Raw genomic sequence first — 23,194 nt, forward strand, 5'->3', positions numbered from 1 at the left:
GTGGTCTGGTACTACTATCTCTTTAAGAATTTTCCACAATCAAACTGGGTGCTTTTAACATATTTATCTTCATAAATGAAGAAATAAACAGATGAAACAGACAGTATTGCCCTGGAAATATAAATATCCAATGCTGTTGCCATAATTCAAAAAGATACATGTACCCCAATGTTCACTGGAGCAGCATTTACAATAGCAAAGACATGGAAGCAACCTAAATGTCCATTGACAGAGGAATGCATAAATATATGGTGTATATATATATACACACAATGGGATATTTACTGAGCCATAAAGAATGAAATGTCATTTGCAGCAACATAGTTGGACCTAGAGATTATCATACCAAGTGAAGTAAGTCAGACAAAGACATATCATATGATATTGTTTATATGTGGTATCTTTAAAAAAAAGGTGCAAACGAACATATTTACAAAATAGAAAGAGAGTCACAAATGTAGAAAACAAACTTATGGCTACCAAAGTTGCAAGCAGGGTGGAGGGGATAAATTAGGAGACTGGGATTAACATATACACGCTATTATTATGTATTTTGATGAAATATATAATTAATAAGGACCTACTGAAAAGCAAAGAGAATTCTACTCAATATTCTGTAATAACCTATGAGAAAAGAATGTAAAAAAGAATGGATACATGTATACATAAAAATGACTCACTCAACTATTCACCTGAAACTAACACAACACTGTAAATCAACTACACTCCAATAAAAAAAAAATTTTTTTTTAATGATTAACTGTATTGGCTTAAGTGACTTATGTAGACACTTGCACCTAACAACTTCAGAATACAGGTCATACCTTGAAGATATTGCAGGTTCAGTTTCAGACCACCACAATAAACTAAATATCATAATAAAGCAAGTCAACCCAAACAAACATTTTGGTTTCCCAGTGCCTATAATATTTATGTTTATACTCTACTATAGTCTATTAAGTGTGCAATAGCATTATGCTCAAAAAAAGTGCCAGTCAGTTCAGTCGCTCACTTGTGTCCGACTCTTTGCAACCCCATGGACTGCAGCATGCCAGGCCTCCCTGTCCATCACCAACTCCCAGAGTTTACCCAAACTCAGGTCCATTGAGTCGGTGACGCCATCCAACCATCTCATCCTCTTGGCCCCTTCTCCTCCCGCCTTTGATCTTTCCCAGTATCAGGGTCTTTTCCAATGAGTCAGTTCTTCGCATCAGGTGGCCAAAGAATTGGGAGTTTTCAGCTTCAGCATCAGTCCTTCCAATAAATATTCAGGACTGATTTCCTTTAGGATGGACTGGTTGGATCTCCTCTGATTAGGAAATAATGCTAAAAAACAAAAAGCTAACCATCATCTGAACCTTCAGTAAGTCACAGTAGCAAAATCAAAGATGATACATTACCAAAACTACTATAATAGTGGATTGGCAAAAAGGCCCTTCAGTTTTTAAGTAAAAATAAAAAACATACTTTTCATTTTTACCATGAACTTTATTGAACAACGTATTTACCATTTTGTTCTACTAAATTCTGTCACTTTTCAGGTAATTGCATAATTGCATCGTCTGAAAACTTTCTCTTTTTTGAGCAAAGAACTGTTCCAGGTGCCTTTTATAGTCTTCGAGGAAACTTTTTCCCATTGGAGAAATTTTTTCCATTAAGGGAATCTGTAAAGATGGAAATAACTGGAAATCCAAAGGTGCAATGTCTGATGAATATGGCAGATGAATTAATGTCCTAGCCCAGCTATCACAGGTTTTGCCTGGTCATCAAAGAAACACATGTTCTTGCATTATCCAGATGGAAGATTATGTGTTTTCTGTTGATTAATATGGACACTTTTTGTGAAGTGCTGCTTTCTGTTGGTCTAATTGAGTAGTACTTGTTGGAATTAATAGTTTGGTTTTCCAGAAGGAACCAATAATAGAGGTCTCCCTTCCAATCCCAGCATATACACAACATCACCTTCTCTGGATGAAGACCAGTCTTCCATGTGATTGGTGGTGGTTCATTTTGCTTTGCCCCATATTCTCTTCTGTTCCACATTATTTTGCCGTATTCACTTTTCATCACCTGTCACAATGTGCTTTAAAAATGGAATGTTTTCATTATGTTTAAGCAGAGAATCACATCCAGAAATATGGTCAAGAAGATTTTATTCACTTAACTAATGAAAATAACCAAGCTGGTGCAAATGACTTTAAAGGCTTGTTTTAGATCTTTTGAATATGTTGGCTATTTCCTGCATGGTATAACACTGACTCAGACAAGGCAATGGCACCCCACTCCAGTACTCTTGCCTGGAAAATCCCATGGACAGAGGAGCCTGGTGGGCTGCCATCTATGGGATCGCTAAGAGTCGGACACGACTTAACGACTTCACTTTCACTTTTCACTTTCATGCATTGGAGACAACCCACTCCAGTGTTCTTGCCTGGAGAATTCCAGGGATGGGGGACCCTGGTAGGCTGCCGTCTATGGGGTCGCACAGAGTTGGACACAACTGAAGTGACTTAGCAGCAGCAGCCGCATAACACTGACTGTTCTCAATTAATGTCTTGATTTGATCGCTATCAACTTCAAATGGTTTACCCAACTGAGGAGCATCACCCAGTGAGAAATCTGTAGCAGAAAACTTCATGAACCACTTCTAACATGTTCAGTTAGTCATAGCACCTTCTCCATACATTGCACAAATCTTTTTTTGTGTTTCTGTTGCATTTTTACCTTTCCTGAAATAATAAAGCATCATATGCCAAAAATGTTGGTTTTCTCTTCCATCTTCAATATTAAAATGGCTATACAAAAATTCACCAGTTTTGTTAAGCTTTTTTTAATCCATGCCAATATGACAGCTGTCACAGCACAATCTACCAAAATTGTTTCAAATAAAGTTAAAGACAACTAAGCACTACGAAGGCCATTGTACAGAAAAAACCAAAATGAACCTTTTAGCAAACCCAATAAGAAAAAAAATAATTAAAAAGTTTAAAATAATGAGAGAATTATCAAAATGGGCACAGACACATGAAATGAACATATGTTGTTGGAAAAAATGGCATTGATAAACTTATTCAACACAGGGTTGCCACAAACCTTCAAGGTGTAAAAATTTATCTGCAAAGTACAATGATAAATGCTAAGCTACAAAGTAATGGGTGAAAATATTTCAAAGATTAAAAACTAAGCACAACAGTCTCTCTAAACATACTGAAATTCAGTTAGATATTAGTAAAAAAAAAAGGAAATTAGGAAGTTTTTCATATGTTTTTGGAAATTGAGAAAATTCCCATCTAAATAATCCATTTTCTTAAAGAGAAAAACATAATGGACATTAGAAGATATTTTTAAATGAGTTATAACAATGATATGAAATTATCAATATTGGAAGCACAAAGTTAAAGTGTGCTAGGATGGAATTTTATGAATTTAAATATATATATTAGAAAAAATAGAAACAAAAATCAGTAACTCCAAGCACCAGCTCAAGAAATTAGAAAAAGTGAAAAGAATTAAACCCAAAGAATACAGTATGTAGAATAAAATACTAGAAATTAATGAAAATATATAACAGATGTGATCGTTTATCTTCAACATATTTATGTCTTCTTGATTTCATGTGATTAGTGATTATACTGACAACTCTATTCCTCACTGTGATTGCATGTGTTACTTTAATATACTTTTTTTGCACATGTTTATTGACCAGTTTTCTAGAGTTAAAGCAATTATCTGCCTAACTTCAATCAAGAGGTGATGGGGTAATACAGAACTCTGGGTTAGCTTGTTAAGTTGAGAATTAAAAAGGCAAGTCTATATCATGGTGAGAAATTTGAAGGTTTAATACCCTCAAAGAAAGGGAGACAAAAGGGACTGTTTTGAGGTTTGAGTTAAAAACAATCCATAATGTATTTCACCACTAGCCTGCTTCACAATTCCCATGACTTTGTTTTCACTATCAGAGTAATCAGAAAAATCTCCAATAAAAAAATCAATATAAAGTCATTCTGATCAGTATTTTAAGTGACTGGCAAAAGCAACAGAGAAAGGAAAAAATACTTTCCAGCCAATCTGTACAAAAATCCTCCATAAATAAGTCTGCTGAAATTTATAAAGCAACGTTAGAAAAACACAAAGGAATAATTCACCATCAACCAGAGTTAGTAGAATCGGAGTCACAGGAGGCTTAGATATTAGCACTATCAAGTATGTGTTTGTATATATACAGATTTGAGAATTTCTAGAAATTAAAACATAGTCACTATAATTAAACTTAACAAAAAAAATCAAGTGGCATATTACACAGCTGAAGAATGATTAAGTAAACTGAAAAATAATCTTAAGGAAATTACCCAAACTGCTACTTAAGTCTGAGTATCCTCAGATTTATTGCTTGTTACAGATTTATCTTTCTCAGAAATCAATATAGGATAAAATGAAAACTTCATTTGTTTATTAGCTATTCTAAAATATTTTTTACTCAGCCTAATCACAGTTCTTATATAAAAATAAGTAACTGACCTTTGGCCTTTGGCTACATATAAAGCAACGTTTCAGTATTTAAATTTATATGAATTACCTTAACAAAATCTCTATCAGTCTTCTCCTTCCATTCCTCTCCAAATACAGTAGAAAAGGATCCTAAAGCTAAAAGAACAAATAGCATATTCAGTAATATGAAATTACTTCTTTCACTTAGTTCCTGAATAGATAGGTTTGGAAAAACAGTAAAAATACACCTAAAGATACCTTGTTCATTAAAAATTGCTTCATAATAAATGATAGAAAGTCATGATAATTTCTCTTGAAATACAGTTTTTTAAATTATAGAATTTAAAGAAAGTTTTTGTCACACTCTAAAAACACACAACTGGCTTTCATAATACACAGACAATAATAATTATTCTGCATTAGTTTTGATTTGTAGAAGAAAAAGTATTAAAAAGTCAAACTGATGCTATTACTATTAGGTTCCCAAACTTTTAATCTTAAATATTCATTTCAAAGATAATTATATAATTTATATTTGAAATATTAATGGGCAAGGCACTCTTTAGGAAAATATCTTTAGATAACATTCTAAGCCATATAGCTGATTTATATTTCTTGATAAAGATGTTTTAGGAGGAAAGTCAAACCATCTATTTTCAAAAGCTTCTTCTTAATAACACACTACCCCCGCCTCTCACAACAAAGGTTGACGTATACAGATACATGTTATGCCTTTTTTTTTTAATCTCTATGTTGCTAACTCACTTTGTCAGTGATGGGACTAAACACTAAAGTCATATAATACAAATTTCTACACTGTGACACAATAGGCATCACCCTTTAAAAATCAGGTAAGTACTTCCATCAACTATCATAATTATCTACATTCTATAATGAAAGCTACTGGTTTTCAAATGAAGAAGAAAACTACATAGAGGCAAATGTTAACAGAAAAACTAGCTTTATGAATTTGATTCTTCAAAAAAATAAAAGTAAGCCTTCTTAATGGATGTGTTAATAACAAGGATAACATATGGATGTATTTTCTGTTGTAAAAGATTTACTGAATGTTTGTAGTCTTATCACACCTTTAATTACAGACGTAATATTTACTTAATATTGTGTGTGTTAGTCACTCAGTCATGTCCTACTCATTGAGACCCCATGGACTGTAGCCTGCCAGGTTCCACTGTCCATGGAATTCTCCAAGCAAGAATACTGGAGTGGGTTGCCATTCCCTTCCCCAGGGGATCTTCCCGACCCAGGAATTGAACCTGGGTCTCCTGCATTACAGGCAGATTGTCTACCATCTGAGCCACCAGGGAAGCCAAGTAATATTTACTTACTATTGAGTTGAAATAAAATTTGTAAATACTTAGGTAAGAATAAGACTTTTCATTAAAAAAATATTAAAAAGGGTGAGGAATGGAAACAGTTTAACATTATAATGATATTAGAATCATAACATAATATAAAGGGTAGATGTGAAGTTTTTAATAAATAAATTTAACTACAGTGACCTAAAGAAGAGTTTCATCAAATGTATACATACATAGCAGCTAAATCAGAAAAATAAAGTCCATACACTTCTAAAGAAAGACAAGATTTTATTTGTCCTGAAGAAAATCGTACAAAGAAAAATTCCATGGGAAAAGAATACTGAATGCAAATATAAGATGGAAAAATTAAATTTTTGTCACATGGAATTTTTATTATACTTCTTCAAACACATATCATGTAAAAACATCCCACACATTCAAAAGAAGTGGTATTTATATTTTCTCTCAATTAAAATTCTATGCCTAAAAAAATTCAAAACCTCTTAAGAGCCTAATGAAATATATATATAATCATACATACCCTTAATATTTTCATAATGTAAGACCACTGTTTTAATAGTGTATGGTCTTCATAAAGTCCCTATATACTCTGGAACTCTAAATTCTGACTACTGAAATAAAAGAAACATTCCTCAAATAGCATTTGCTAATATTAATTATTAATGATTGCTACACTACATAATAATTTAGTCTGAGATTTTAAAACGTGATAAAGAATGTCACACTTCAATGCATTAAAACTGGTAAACTCAGTTTATCATGTATATACAAATGAAGTCCTTATCCAATGATTAAATGGTAAGAATTCACCAAAATTATTATGGTCTGAGAATATTTATTCTTTTTAAAGACTTCATTTTAAGATTTCTAAAAATGAACCAATTTTAAACTCCATTCTGTATTAAATGCTGTAAAATGTCTTTAAAAGATCAAGATGAAATATTAGGAAGCAAAGAACATAAAAGTGAGGTGGAAATCCACGAAAGTTAGATCTTCACAGTTACAATACAAGCTGATTAAGTGCTGATCTTTGTTCCTCCTCCATGTAACAAAAAATAGTTTCAGAAGTTTAAGAAGCTAATTTCAATTTAGTTTAATTTCAAAATGTCTTCATATAAAATAAATAATGTCAGATTTTAAGGAATCCTACTTAGGGAATTCCCTGGCAGTCCAGTGGTTAGGACTCTGTTCTCACTGCTGAGGGACCTGGGTTCAACCCCTGGTTGGAGAACTGAGAACCCATAACCTGCGTGACACAGCCAACAACAACAAGAAAAATGGAATCCTATTTAGATAATCCCAAATAAAAGCATGCTTGAAAACTACAGAAAAATTAACTCATTTGCAAACATGCTGCTATTTAAAGACAAAACCAAAAATACTCATATACCTATGAAATATTACAAGAAATTCTTAGACTATTCTATATAATTTCCTATATGATAAAATAATTGCAAAATGTACCAATACCTTAATCTATTAATAGAATAAACTTCTGGCAAAAGAAGTTACAATGGTGTTGGGGTAGAAGGAAGACTGAGAAGCAAGAATAAACTTTCTATCAATAACATTCAACTGACATAGGTATTTTAAAAGGAGAAATTATGAGCAGGAAAAAGTTTCAAAATCTATTTTTTAAAGTCCTATTAAACTACAATTACAGAATTGTGCAATTTGGTCTGAAGAGTAATCCAGATTTGAGATAATTTCACAGAAAACAAAGAACCTGATCTATAAAAACCTACGACTAGAAAATCTTACAAGTAAAACTATGAAATATTTGATAATCCTTATTTTGATTATTATGCAGCAAATTTTCAAGTGCATTGACCTAAATTATTTAGTTAAAAATTTTAACTATACACCTGCAGAAAGAGACATCAGAAAATAATTTCTTACAGGTCTAGTTTTCTCTATCAGAAGTTTGTATCAAACAATCTCAAATCAATAAACCCACATTTATTCTAAGAAAAATGCAGCATTTTAATTTCGAAAGCTCTAATGAGGTTAAATATCTAATCTATTCAAATATATAAGGTTAAAAAAATCCAGACATTATTTTAAATGATACATTTAATATAATAAAAGCAAATTAAGAATGCTATTATATTGACTAATAATACTTTTTTTCCTTAAAAACCTTTCAAAAAAATCTAAACATCTTTAACAGAATGATTATATAATACATTAAGCCTAAAACTTACTGTCGTCAAACACCCCGGCATTAGCAAGTAATAATGTGATGATTTTAGGGTCTTTTTCAAGTTGCATGACATGTTTGCTTTCATTTGACAGGAGAGTGCATACATTAATAGCAAAGTCCACTTCATTTGGGAGTCCAGACAATAGTGAAAGCACCAGTTTATTATAATCATTTGGCGAATTGAAGTCCATAGATAGCCCATAACTTTGACGGAGATAATCTGACAAAGACAAAAAACAACATTGTTATAAGTATATCAAGGACTAGAGATCATTTTGGTTAGTATCTTCTAAATACAAGATAGAAATTTGCTTTCTTTTATAAAATATAAACTGAGTAGAAGTTTAGAGTCCAATTTTTGAAATCGTGAAAATTACACTCCTCAAAAAGTATTAAAATACAAGAAATATATATATTCTCTTTGATATCACTGCCAAACTATTGTATCATTATTTTATTTATTCTTGCATTTCAAGGAACTTTTCCTGATTTTTTAAGTACTATAAGCCAGAAAGCCTGTTTCCTTTGAAATTTTTAACAACATCATGTTTCAAAACACATTGCCTACCTTCTTTACCCAGTTTTGGGAGGATTATTACTTTTTCAGGAAGATTTTTTTGACATTTAACTAAAATGTAAAGTTCATGCTTTCAGTTCTACAGTTCTAGGAGTTCTGAAAGTCTTTTAACCACAACTGCAATGGAGATAAGGGAGTATTTCTATCATCCCAAAAAAGCTTCTTTATGCTCCTTAGTAGTTGATCTGTCCCCCTTTATCCATAAACAACCAGTGATCTACTTCATTTCAAAATGCCAAATAAACAGAATCACACAATACTTATATTTTTGTTCTGATTTATTTTCATTTAGCAAAATGATGTTGAGGTTGATACACATTTTAATGTATGTATCAGTAACTGCTTCTTTTTTATTGCTATGGGTTGTATGTCTTTATTGTTATATTACGGCTATAACACAATTTGTTTATCCACTCCCTAGCTGAAGAACATCTGGACTGTTTCCAGTTTTTAGCACTTCTGAATACAGTTGCTAATAACATTCACATACAGGACTTAGTGCAGACATACTTCTTCACATCTCTTGGATTGCTCGGTCATACAAAATGTATGTTTAACTTTGTAAGAAACTGTAAAAGTTTTCCAAAGTAGCTGTAATATCTTGTCTTTCCATCAGGGATGCATGAAAGTTCTTGGTGCTTGGGCGCATCCGTGTCAGCACTTGGTACTGTCAGTTTAAAATATTCTGAATATTAGCCACTTATCTAATATTTGTTTTGTAAATATCTTCTTCCAGATTGTGAGTGATTTCCCTCTTCATTTTCTCAACAATGTCTTCAAAGAGCAGAAGGTTTAATTTTGATGAAGTCTGATTTATAAATTTTTACCTTTACAGTTCAAACTTTCATGTTCTAACAAATCTTTTCCTAACTAAAATTTTATGTAGGAGAATTGAAACATTTTTAAAACTTTGAAGATAGGGAAGATAGGATTACAGAAAACTAATATATAATCATAATATATATATTAGAAAATGTTGTATTTTTATAATTACTGACTCTAAACTGGTATAATTTAGGCCTTGGCAGCTATGTCCTGAGACATACACCCCTAATACATTTATCATATAAAGATCTAACTAGTGTAATGGGAAAAGGAAAGAAACAAGAATTAGAAAACTGCTACACAAAACATTTCAGAAAAATATGGATTTGAAAAAAAATCTTTTAAGAATGTCACTAAATGGAATGCAAATAGGAATCTATTGTCACAACATTCCACAGAAGAAAATCATGTAGGTAAGAAACTTCATTTCCCAATAGATATTTGAAGAGATACCTCTTCAATATTAAAATGTTCTAGGAATTTCTCCATTAAGTATCACAATACAGTTATAAATGAATTGACATAGATTCTTTATAATATTTAAGGTTGAATAACAATACATTGTTCATGTCTTATAATCTTGAAAAATTAAATTTCTCATATATAACATAAATATCTTGGGAAAATGTAATGTAACTTCTGTGAACATAGAAATACGTTTTGTTATTTATTGCACACTGGAACTGATCATGAGATGCCAAGTTTCAGCAATACTTAAGTCTTTAGATTCCACAAAATTTTCAGGCAAATTTCCAACAGAAATAAAAATCTGGAACCCATAATTCAACATCTGTCACAGTCTTGTTGTGCTTTCAATATGATCTTGGAATTGGTCTGTTTGCTACTGAAGAATAACAGATGCCACCATATACTCAATTCAATACATCCTTACATGAATGACTTTGCCAAAAGACATCTCCAATTAAAATAAAATGAATTAATATGATAATTATGAAAAGTCCTTTAACTGTATGATGTTTGGTAAAGATTCCTTCTTAGGAATCTAATATAAGAGAAATGCTTACAAGATTTTAAAAGCCTCCCTTCCCATCCCCAAGGAGGTATGTTTGAATAGGTACAATTTTATAATAGGAATGAGATTGGGAATTTTCAATGTTCTTCACACAATGTCTATACAGACACATCACTGCTGACAAATTTAACTGAATCTGAGATAATCAGTTTAGAGGAAAGGGAGAATTGTTCCTGGAATGTTGTTTATATTACAGATATCATACAGTACATTCTTTCCAGTGATACTGGCAGTGATTGTTGTAGTTCAAGTATCTGTAAGAATACAGGACATGTAAAGGAAAATCTTTGCTCAAAAATTAATACAACTGATAAAATCAAAATAATAAATCTTCCTGTATAAAGCTTTTCCAAATTTAAGTAACAAAAATGTAAATGGATAGTGTGCTTGGCCTCCTTTGGCCAAAATGATTGAATTCGATTAGATGATCGCTAAAATCCTAGCTAGCTCTTAAATTCTACAGTACTATTAATTTCAATGTGTTTCTCATGTGTCAGTTTCACCTTTCAGAATTTTTCTACTAAAGATATTGCAAACAAATTAAAAATTTTTAATTTAGAAATTAATTTTTTAATTTTAAAGGGAAAGAAGATGAACAAAAAGTTCCCAGTACGATTCTGCAGAACTGACTATATCCAAATCAATATCAAGGAAGAAAAAACAAAGAAGAAAACCAAAAGATTAGGTCCTCATGGCAAAAAAAAATATGCACAATTATGCAAATAAATGACAAAATCACCATATTTTGATGCCAAAGTTTAATAATTCTAAAATTCAAAGCAAAATGTACCTAATAACATTTTTGGCTGCTTAAAGTCACTGGGCAAAAGGAGTCAATAGCCTTATAAAATTTTCATTCCATATTCTATCAATGTACAATATTCTGACAGTTATGAGTAGAATTGTACTTCATACTAAATGCCAATTTAAATTTATCATATTACCTTTCAAAGTATTGTTTTAGAATAGCTTTTTTATTTTTATTTTATTTTATTTTTTTAGTTTTCTGGTTGACTGACTGTTATCAGAAATAGAATAGCTTTTTTAAATGTAAGCATCTCTCGATAAATACATGTATCCAAATACATCAATCCAAACCTACACAAATCTTTTAAATGTTCTAACTAAAATATCCTAAGGCTTTTAACCTACCACTATGTAATTCTACTTTGGTGTTTATTTAAATACGCACATACATACACACTGACAGCTATGAAGCTTACTATATTTCCTTAATGGCATTTGAAAAGAATCACTGATGAAGGATTTGTTTTATATATTGATAGTCATGTTGATTTTTAGAACACTGTCATAATGTTGCTATGGCTCCTTCTGGGATAATAAAAAGCACCTTCAAATTCATAAATGCTGCCCTGAACACTACCTCTTTTCAGTATGAATTAGATATACTGTAGTCTGATGTTCCCAGGTAATTTCTAATAAGTCCCCAATCCTGATTCTGTCAAACATGCTACATATGTTATATAACTGCTCAGATTCTCCTTAAAACAACAAAAAGCACGCATATGACAGCATATCAGAAAGGAGTTAGTTATTATAACACCAGATTAAGAATTCTATCATTCCTTTAAAAATTGCATAGCTCTAGCAATGACTTTCAATAGACTTCTGAAATACCAGAAATAGCTTCTTTCTTGAAGTAAATCATGCTTAAATCAGGAAAGGGGGGGTGGGGGGAGATCCAGAAAAAAATTTCATTTTAAACTAGATCTAATATTGAAATGGGTTAGTTTGAGAAGTGTAATAGACACCAAGCTCTATTTAACCTATAAGAATAGATAGTTCTGTTGTTGCTATAATGTAGCAGTGACACAGAGATACAGAATGGTCTTAAAGGTTACAGTATCAGGTCTCATTCAGTGTAGGAACAGCCTCTATAACATCCTTGAATTAGATAATGGTCATTAGCTCTTCCTAAAAATGGGAAGCGTATTACCTAACAAACCACCTCATTTTATTTAATCAGTTTAAACAGTAAGCAAGATCTTTTACATGATGACTTAAAATGTTCTCCTTTAACAATGGTTCCCAAGGTAGTAACTTCTCATTAAAAATAAAGGTAGATTTGGTTTGCACTCACCACTGCTACAACCCCTCCCCCAAGCCTCAGTTATACAAAATCATCAGATGAAGTCTCTTCTACTGGAAATCACAGATTCTAGGAGATTCTGTTTCCTCAGCTATTACTGATTGGGAAAAAAATAGGGTCAAACTCAACATAGAGGAAACTTGAAAATAGACCATGAAAAGTTTAAATCAGTGATACTAGCACAAATGAGAGAGCTTAACCCTAATGACCACCTAAAAGATCGGTATTAGTACCAAAGAAGAATAATAAAGATCAAGATATCTGTATATTTTTATAAAGACTATCCTCTTGAAAAAGGTATTATCTCCTCTTTTTCAGGCCAAATATTGGTGAATAAAGAAAAGACCTGCTTATCTCTTCAGAGCTCTCTTCCTAGTCATCACCTTCTGGAGCCACAAACACTGGAAATCTCATCAACTCTGCCTCGAGAACCTCTTCATTAGACTCTCAACCTGACTATTTCCAACTTGAGTCTTGTTCTTTTTTAGCTGCAGATTCCTTTATAACCATTATAAGAATGACTTGAATGAAAAAAATCTTAAGTCCCTGGTACCATGGCAGGAAAACAGTTGAAACATAGTAAGAAACATTTCTGAGAAATTCTGGTGCTGGGAATGCCAGGAATTGTAGAAAATTTAGTAGATGCTATGAGTATTTTTTGGCTTCCTTAATTCTAACAGGACATTCCTCTTTTCGTTTTAGTGACAATTTAGTCAAAAAAAAAAAAAATTTCATTGGAAAATGTATGTATATTTGTAACTCTAAAAATTCCTGCAACTAAAGTCTTCTATGTAGGCTATGACAGACAGGGTCCTTATACCAGTGACATGCTGATTTCTAGAAGCAGTATTAACCCAAGGCTTTCAGTATTTTCATGTGCAAAGTAAGGGACCACTTCAATTCACAGGATGATTTCTATTCTAACTCAAAACTGTGTACCTGTGCCTTTTTCATTTTCCAGTGATATTTACCTGACACACTGTGTTGCTGGTAATTGTAGGAAGATGGAATTGCACCAATAGGAAGCTGTGGTTTGGGATTGCCTGGTGGTACCTCATCATCATCCTCCCCAAAATGATGAACTTTCTCATACTTTTCTAGGTAACTGAAATAGAAAAACAGCATAGCAGAGATTTAAAAATAGATTCATGTTGTATATTTTAACTCCTACCACATAGATCTGTTTTCTTTTTCTAGAGGCCCTAAATTTAAAAATAATAATAATATTAACAAGATACCACAAACTTCTTATATTAGTGGAAGAGTCACTTCAGCAGTAATATTGGAGACAAACTCAATGCAATAGTTCTAAAAGTTGTTTTAAATGCCTAGAAAAGACCATACTACTGTACAAATAAACATAAAAGTAAAGACTATCAAAGGACAACTACATGTAGATAAATGACAGCACATTTTATTTACTGATTAAAACAAGTTATACATGGTCATTGTAACAAAATGTTAAAGTGAGAAGAGTCCCTGGCCTCCCCATCTCACTGATCACATGTGCCTTCAGTACATTTTTTGTGCATATTTTAACAACATGTTTTAGAAATCCTGCAGGTCAATACATATAGTACTACCTCAGTCATTTCTAACAGCTGTATAATATATGCTCTGATTGATATATCATAATTTTAACTAGATCGCTAGTGTTGTATTTAGTTGTGTTCAGTTTTGTTTTTTTGCTATTACAGGCCATGCCGCAATAAGCTTAATCTCAGCAGCTGTTTGAATATTTTCCTCTCCATAGACAGTGGAAATTGTATGATCACTTTAAACAGGAAATACGACCAAATTCTCACTCAAAAGTGATTTGCCCAAAACATTTTGACCAACTTATAAGATTGTTCCTGTGTTTCTCACAATATCACCATCACTGTGTATGGTCAATCTTCTTAAAATTAATTAGAATTAAATATCCATATTTATAATCTATCATCACCTACCAGTTTATAATAAGATTCCCACAAGAAAGATTTTTAAATAGGGAAGCAACTGGTCAAACCCCTGTCAAACACAATACTGTACCTAATGAACTTGTTACTATACTTCATAAGAAGCAAGCTGAAAAATACCATAGTGAAGTTCTAGATGTGATCATTTTATAGGTCAGTCTTTCCATCATTCCTGAACCAGTCAGATATTAAGTCCATTAGTCACTATTTAAAAACCCTTTGCTTTTATAGTTAACAGACAGCTGAGATGAGGGAGAGGGGTATCAATGATCTCAGAAGTATTGCTGTGTTTTTAGTAGCAAACCGTAACTTTCAAGGTAGGATGAATAAAAGTTGTAAATTTAGGTATAAAAACTAATAGCAAGGATACTCATAATTCTTCATTTTTCCCTTCTAGCTTTCCAAGGCACAATAATTCACATCTTGGAGACAAGAAAGGAAGTAAATTGTCCCTTTCAATTCCTTCTAAGTTCTCCACATAAGCTCAGCTTGAGCAAGGAACTCTTTCCTAACTGGTAGCTTGACAGCTAATGAACCCAATACTTTTCTCCACTGCCAGAGATACAAAAGCAGAGACATATGCCCACATATAATCCTTGAGCACTGAGGACAGTATACAGCTGCATACATTTCACCCTGATCCTATTGATGGACCCTAGCAGATAAAATTTACAGCCAAAGACTATAAATCAAAACAAAAATTTGATTAAAAAGAGACAGTCTCTCTCTAGTATAGATTCATGATAGACTTATGTATGAGTCATAAATCAAACCTATCCTTTTTGAATTTCTAATGCCAAAATCATCAAAAGAAGAGTCTACACAAATTTGAACACAAATAGCTGCTCAAAAATCATGTGACATTTTCTCCAAATGAGGGTTTAATCTACGTTACATGAAATATTGCAGGCAATAGTAGCAATAGAGATATTTTACAAAGTATATTCTTTCAGAATTGAGCTCACTGTGGAATGGTTAAAAGCAAGTTAAAGATAATTTTTCTTAACTAACATCATTTAAATAAAATCAAAATAACAATGAAAAAATAAAAATTTTAAATAAAAACCTTATACTAACAATATGTTTAAGATGCTCTTTATAAATCTGTTACTCATTATTAAGGGTATGTGCATGTGAAGCCACTGCAGTAGTGACACACTACTGCAGTTCTTACGGACTGTAGCCCGCCAGGCTCCTCTGTCCATGGGATTCCCCAGGCAACAATACTGGAGTGGGTTGCCATGCCCTTCTCCAGGGGATCTTCCCGATCCAGGGATAGACCCACATCTCTTACGTCTTCTGCAATGGTAGGCAGGTTCTTTACCTGGGAATTCCATAATTGAGCATAATAGATTTAAAACTTGGGGAGAAACCAACATTACTAGTAAAGAAAAACCATAAATACCTTTTTTTCCTTTCTGGAACACTCAAAATGGAGCAAAAGCAAAAATGGAGTGACTGAAACACCACAAGTACTAGTAATAAACAGTATATGCTATATACATAAACCCCTCTGTAATTCAAATTTTCATACAATTTTTAAAATATATGACTTCTGGTCCCTTGACTCTCTAACTCTATTCCTCCAAATAGATTCTTTACATAATTCCAATCTCCGGAAATTTATGGCTTAGGCAAATTGTTATAATTTTTGAAATTTTTATTTCCCTGGCTTGAGGGTCAGCACTCGTTCTCATTCATGACTAAACATTTCCAACTGAGACTCGACCTTTCATAGTTCAACAGATGGTCTGGCATCCAGTTCTGATTCTTGTCTCTCTCAATTATTAAGCATAAAGTCCTTTTTTAGTTTTCAAAGAGTTATACTTCTAAAAACTAAATTAATAGACAAGAGAAAGCAGCTAAAATACAAAGTTACATTTCAAAATCTAGGTCTTCAGATTTAATTCTCTAACATGACCCTGAGCTCATACACTGACAGATATACAGTGTTCACTCATTTAACTACAAAAATTAGACTACACATTTCTCTTTCTTCTCCAAGTCGATTACATTGCTTTGAATAGTTGATATATTTTCATCAAACAGGTATTTACAGACCTCCTTCAGTAATCTACCTCAAACATGACATATCTGACTCAAGACTAGTAAAATATTGAAATCCAGAAGGCAGTTACTCTCTCAACAGGTGACTCAGAAAACGAGGTTCCTTAGCTCAACATTAGGTACAGACAAGTGGGGTGAAATGCATCTTCTTTTTTCAGCTTGGCCCCAGTTTATTCTGTGGTGGATTCTATGCCATACATGACAGATTCAAAGGATGAAGGCAAATGTGAACATTTAGCATAAGAATTATTTTAAATGGCACTATTCAATGAAAAAGTTTAATATGTAGGACCAATACAGTGGGAGGAAGAGTCCTTTCAAGACAGCATCAAATAACATAGGCAGTAAAGTTATGAATGCAGAAAAATTTAACCTCCTGTAGTATCTTACAGATTAAGTACACAAAAAATTAGTTCACAGATTTAAATATAATCACCAATAAGACTGATTTATTAGATACACAATGATTTTCTTTTCAAATCTCCACAAAAATTATTAAACTAATCATATGCCAAGTCACATAGGAAACCACAATAAATTTGATTATATACTGTATAAGGCACATTCTCTAATTGCAATCAATTCAAAGAAATTTACCCCTTGGAAAATTAAAAATAACTTTATGATTTTATGTAAAAGTAGAGAAACTACTACAACAGTACCCATCAGCAGATATCAAAATTCACGGTAAAAAAAACAAAAGAAAAAATTCATGGTCAACCTTGTTTCATCTATAACACAATTACCAGCTTCACAACACTTTCCAGATTATTTTAAAGCAATTCCCAGGTATCTCATAACTTTATTTATAAATATTTTGGTATAATTCTTAAAAATTAAAAAATACATGTAATATTTATATAAAAATATATAATATTTATATAAAAGGTGTTTTTTTTAATTTTTATTTTTACTTTATTTTACTTTACAATACTGTATCGCTTTTGCCATACATTGACATGAGTCCGCCATGGGTGTACATGAGTTCCCAATCCTTAACCCCCCTCCCACCTCCCACCCCATATCATCTCTCTGGATCATCCCCGTGCACCAGCCCCAAGCAAAGTTTTTATATAAAACTTTTTGAAATGTTTTCGGAAAAGATGACAGTTCAAGGAATGCATATTAATCTTTCCTTAAATCCAATTGTAATGAACTTTAAAGAGTAAAAATTGAGGGATACTGCATAATTTCTAACTTAGAAAACTTTCAGAAATTCTGGTTCATTAAAAGCAACTTCAAGGATTTATAATATTAACTTGCAAAACAATTCTTGAAGAGAGTAAGATGTTCTAGTGGAAAGTAGAGGATATCTTAAGTCAAAACGCATAAAAAGGCAACTTCAATTGGGATTTCCTTTAGCCACTAAGGATCAATAAAATATGAGAGTGTGTCTGATAACGGGATCAGAATGACAACTGTTTAAGAAAAAGCAGAGTTGAACTCAGTGGCTGTCAAAAGAAGCAAAGTCCTTTAAACTTCACCTTGAAGCTTGTCAAAATGAACCCAAAGATCCAGGGATGTGGAGCATCTCTCAGAAGCACTAGCATGAAAAGACTGGTATCATCAGGAAATGGGACCTCTATTGATATGGCATATAAGTAACTTTCAAGATCAAACATCCTAGCACAAAAATCAAGAATACTGACTTGCAAACCAGCAAGGTAAGGAACAACATTTCTTTGCCCAGGATTATCCCTGCAAAGTGGACAATGAAAAAGTAGATTTGACAATGTAAAAGTCATCTCAGTAATGTAGATGGCATGCTTGAGAAATGGCTCCTTAAAGAGACGGAAAGGATGAAAACAGTGGGGTGGATAAAAATGAAACATGCATGATAAACAGGACGTCAAACATGGGGGAAAATAGTAGTCCTGAAGGAAAGACCAGAATACAGAAGCATTATCACTGAGATAAGAGAAAAATTTCTTTAGGTAAAAAATGCTTAACGGGTATATCATAAAGGTCCCTGGGGTGTCAGGGTGCAAGGATCATCAGGCAAAAATTAATGAAAAGAAAAAACACTCAGACATATATTGATGATATATGCAAGCTCCAAAGATAAAGACAATTCTAGAAATATCCAGAATTACCCTACTCCTTTGATTATTCTATTCTGTGTCTTATTTACATAGGAAGAGTAATCAAATGGGTTTATTCTCATAGTTAATATACAGGGAAATATGTTCTTGGGAATACCTCTACAACTGTTTAACAACCAAAGTAAAGTCAAGATTATTACTTTCCAAATAACGAGAGAGAAATAAACACATTAATGTATGTAATATGCAGAGAAAAGTAGAAGAGGAAGAATTTCTTGTGATGTAACAATTATATTCTTATTCATCTACCCTAGAGAAAAATGGAAACAAATCAAATATTCACAAATGATAGGATGAAGAAAAATACTGGGGCATATTCATATAGTGAAATATGATATGTTAGTGAAAATTGGTTAACTAACACAGATCAATGAAAATAGCCAACATCATTTCAGAATAATATTGATTTTATTCCATTTATATAAAGATCATAAGCAAAAAGTTAAATACTTTTTTAGCCATAGACAAGTAAGAGAAGAGAAAAGAAAAGCCAGATAATAATTATCACCCAAAAAATAAGCTAGGATTTATCCCTCAGGAGAGAAAGACAATAAAAAAACAAACATATGGTTTCAAAGTATTCAGCTGAATTCAGTTCTGTCGCTCAGTCATGTCCAACTCTTTGCGACCCCAGGAATTACAAAACGCCAGGCCTCCCTGTCCATCACCAACTCCCAGAGTTCACTCAGACTCAAGTCCATCGAGTCCGTGATGCCATCCAGCCATCTCATCCTCTGTCGTCCCCTTTTCCTCCTGCCCCCAATCCCTCCCAGCATCAGAGTCTTTTTCAATGAGTCAGCTCTTCGCATGAGGTGGCCACAGTATTGGAGCTTCAGCTTCAGCATCAGTCCTTCCAGAGAACACCCAGGACTGATCTCCTTTAGGACGGACTGGTTGGATCTCCTTGCAGACCAAGGGACTCTCAAGAGTCTTCTCCAACACCACAGTTCAAAAGCATCAATTCTTCGGCACTCAGCTTTCTTCACAGTCCAACTCTCACGTCCATACATGACCACAGGAAAAACCATAGCCTTGATTAGATGGACCTTTGTTAGCAAAGTAATGTCTCTGCTTTTCAATATGCTATCTAGGTTGGTCATAACTTTCCTTCCAAGGAGTAAGCGTCTTCTAATTTCATGGCTACAGTCACCATCTGCAGTGATTTTGGAGCCCAAAAAAATAAAGTCTGCCACTGTTGCCACTGTTTCCCCATCTATTTCCCCTGAAGTGATTGGACCAGATGCCATGATCTTCATTTTCTGAATGTTGAGCTTTAAGCCAACTTTTTCAGTCTCCTCTTTCACTTTCATCAAGAGGCTTTTTAGTTCCTCTTCACTTTCTGCTATAAGGGTGGTGTCATCTGCATATCTGAGGTTATTGATATTTCTCCCAGCAATCTTGATTCCAGCTTGTGCTTCTTCCAGCCCAGCGTTTCTCATGATGTACTCTGCACAGAAGTTAAATAAGCAGGGTGACAGTATACAGACTTGATGTATTCCTTTTCCTATTTGGAACCAGTCTGTTGTTCCATGTCCAGTTCTAACTGTTGCTTCCTGATCTGGATACAGGTTTCTCAAGAGGCAGGTTAGGTGGTCTAGTATTCCCACCCCTTTCAGAATTTTCCACAGTTTATTGTGATCCACACAGTCAAAGGCTTTGGCATAGTCAATCAAGCAGAAGTAGATGTTTTTCTCGAACTCTCTTGCTTTTTCCATGATCCAGCAGATGTTGGCAATTTGATCTCTGGTTCCTCTGCCTTCTAAAACCAGCTTGAACAGCTGGAAGTTTTCACGTATTGCTGAAGCCTGGCTTGGAGAATTTTGAGCATTACTTTACTAGCGTGTGAGATGAGTGCAATTGTGTGGGAGTTTGAGCATTCTTTGGCATTGCCTTTCTTTGGGATTGGAATGAAAACGTACATTTTCCAGTCCTGTGGCCACTGCTGAGTTTTCCAAATTTGCTGGCATATTGAGTGCAGCACTTTCACAGCATCATCTTTCAGGATTTGAAATAGCTCCACTGGAATTCCATCACCTCCTCTAGCTTTGTTCGTAGTGATGCTCTCTAAGGCCTACTTGAGGTCACATTCCAGGATGCCTGGCTCTAGGTGAATGATCATACCACCATGATTATCTTGGTCAAGAAGATCTTTTTTGTACAGTTCTGTGTATTCTTGCCACCTCTTCTTCATATCTTCTGCTTCTGTTAGGTCCATACCATTTCTGTCCTTTATCCAGCCCATCTTTAGCAGAGTTTTATCTGCTTTTGTTTTGTCTTGTTTTGATGTGGATAAACCTGAATGTATTAAGCTTTTTTGGTGTTATAAAATTTAGAAATTAAAAAATAATTTTAGAACATCAGAAAAGAAGTAATGAGTTATTTCAAACTTTAAAAAAATGATGATTTCCACTGCTACATAAAATGTTTCCAATTTTGAAAAAAAATTAGACTCTCCCTGAAAACTAATCTAGCAAAACTCTGACAAAATCTCGTAAATGTTGCAGTGAAAGAAGACTATATGAATACCACAAAACAATCTAATAATATTTATTAAATACACACACATACTCAAGAATTTATTGCAGAAATTAAATGATAGTTCAACATCCAACATTTTGCAACATTAAACTCACCTGTAGATCCCCGAGAAAAATATTTAAACAAAGGACACCAAAGGTTATTTAATAAAATGATGCATCCTTGCTTCATTGAAAATAATTAATGAAGATTCTAGAATATTTCTCCCTTTCATCTCTTGTATAGTCCCCCTGTTATACGAAACACAACAAATAATTTCCAGTCTACTCCTTTATCAGAACAGACTTTCTCAGAAAATTGCACCTTAAAGTGATTCAGAGTTCTTGTTTCTGTAGAAGAGTACCCTTCAAAGCAGGACACACAAACAAGATACTCCAATAGGGAGAAACACTTATCGGATAGGTTGAAACTGCCAGCCTCCTTTGCTCCATTCATCTACCAGTGCAATCTGTATGTTACTCATCCTATGTGCGACAACATGAAGGGACTAACAATGGAATCCTCATTCATTCATTAAATTCTAACCACTGGAAACTTCACCACTGGTTAGATTCCAGTTACTAATCCCTGTTCCTGTCTAGGTTAAGTGGCCATTTAAAATTTATTTAAAGTTAATATTACCTAATTTAAACTCTCTCTCTCACAGAAAGGATAAGAACATTAATAGAACCCTTCAAAGGAACCACAGTTTGCTAGAGCAAGGAACTCTAAATAAGAAAATGGCTAACACTTCTCACATGAGCTCATTATCAACAATACTATGAAGTAAAAACAATGGCAAAGCAATCAGATAAGAAATTATCAAAAGATTTCTAAACTATTAAATACAACCTATCTGAACTGAACTGTGACTTCATGTGCCCTGATGCTGTCCTAGGCTAGTCTTCTACTTTGTATGCTGCTGACAATTTGTAAGATGTTCTAAATATCCATAATTTGAAGATTAATTTAGATTGTACTCATATTTTTCAAGTCATTGAAACATAATAAAACTTACTGAAGTTTAAATATATATTTTATTTCAAGTGTATGCAGTGATAAATATTTATAAGAGTCTTTCCAAGGCCAACTTTCACATCACTGGGAAAACATTTATTTTCTAGTGATAAACACAGCTGAATTAATACATGAAGAATAAGGCAACAAAATACTGTTGGAAAATGACAAGAAATCACTATAAGAAGTTGAAGAAACAAGGGTTAAAGCAAATTATACTGTGTGGGGTGTTTTCTATAGAGCTGAATTCAACTACAGATGTTTCTAATATATCTCAGCTTATCTCAGTATTTACCAGGTTCTCTTTTTTTAAAAAAGGAAATTCACAAAAAACTACTTTTTGGTGAGTCTTTAAAGGAAAGTTGTAACAGAGAAGATATACTCTCATAAGCAAATAGCTTTTATAGAAAGAAATTTTTCAGAAAAACACATTAAATCTACTTAAGGCCACAATGAAGAAACAGTTACTTTAGTGGGAAGGGGTGCAAGAAGCTGGGGGATGGGATGAGAAAAGATGAAAGAGAAGGAAGAAGGGAAAGAGGTCAGGGAGAGAAGATTATAAAAGTAAGGTGACCACTTATCATGTACTGCTCAAGTACAGGCATGGTAATGTAGCAAAGAAATTGAAGTCACAATCACCAAAAATGACACAACATGATTTCAATGTGATCAATTATATTTTTTAAAAAAGGTCTCTGAAATAAGGCAAAATCTTCAAATGTACTTCATAATGAGATGTGAAGTGACAGAAAAATATTCTGTGCCACGGAGGTTGAATGGTTTTTTAGTAAAGAATACTTAAAAGTGCTACCAATCTTAAGAGTTATTACACACTTTACTTTTGAAAAGTCCCAAAATTGCTGACTTTTCTTGTCACAACATTAGGTGATGAGCAGTATCTTACCTAAACATATAATTCACAAAACAAAAAGACATTTAATCTGCCCTTTAAAATAA

At 33.1% G+C, this 23,194-nt stretch overlaps 1 protein-coding gene across 1 annotated transcript in view; it reads right to left on the reverse strand.

Annotated features, from left to right (window-relative positions):
* LOC120861255 (AT-rich interactive domain-containing protein 2-like) overlaps positions 1-23,194 on the reverse strand; it is a 155,722-nt gene that overhangs the window by 77,893 nt on the left and 54,635 nt on the right. Inside the window, exons 3-5 of the mRNA XM_040236879.1 lie at positions 13,548-13,681; positions 8,033-8,251; positions 4,577-4,644 (exon numbers count right to left, since the gene is read on the reverse strand). Of these exons, the coding sequence (XP_040092813.1) occupies positions 4,577-4,644; positions 8,033-8,251; positions 13,548-13,681 (421 nt within the window). The remainder of the gene's footprint in view (positions 1-4,576; positions 4,645-8,032; positions 8,252-13,547; positions 13,682-23,194) is intronic.

Source organism: Oryx dammah, unplaced genomic scaffold, assembly GCF_014754425.2.
Source record: "Oryx dammah isolate SB20612 unplaced genomic scaffold, SCBI_Odam_1.1 HiC_scaffold_11232, whole genome shotgun sequence".
NCBI lineage: Eukaryota > Metazoa > Chordata > Mammalia > Artiodactyla > Bovidae > Oryx > Oryx dammah.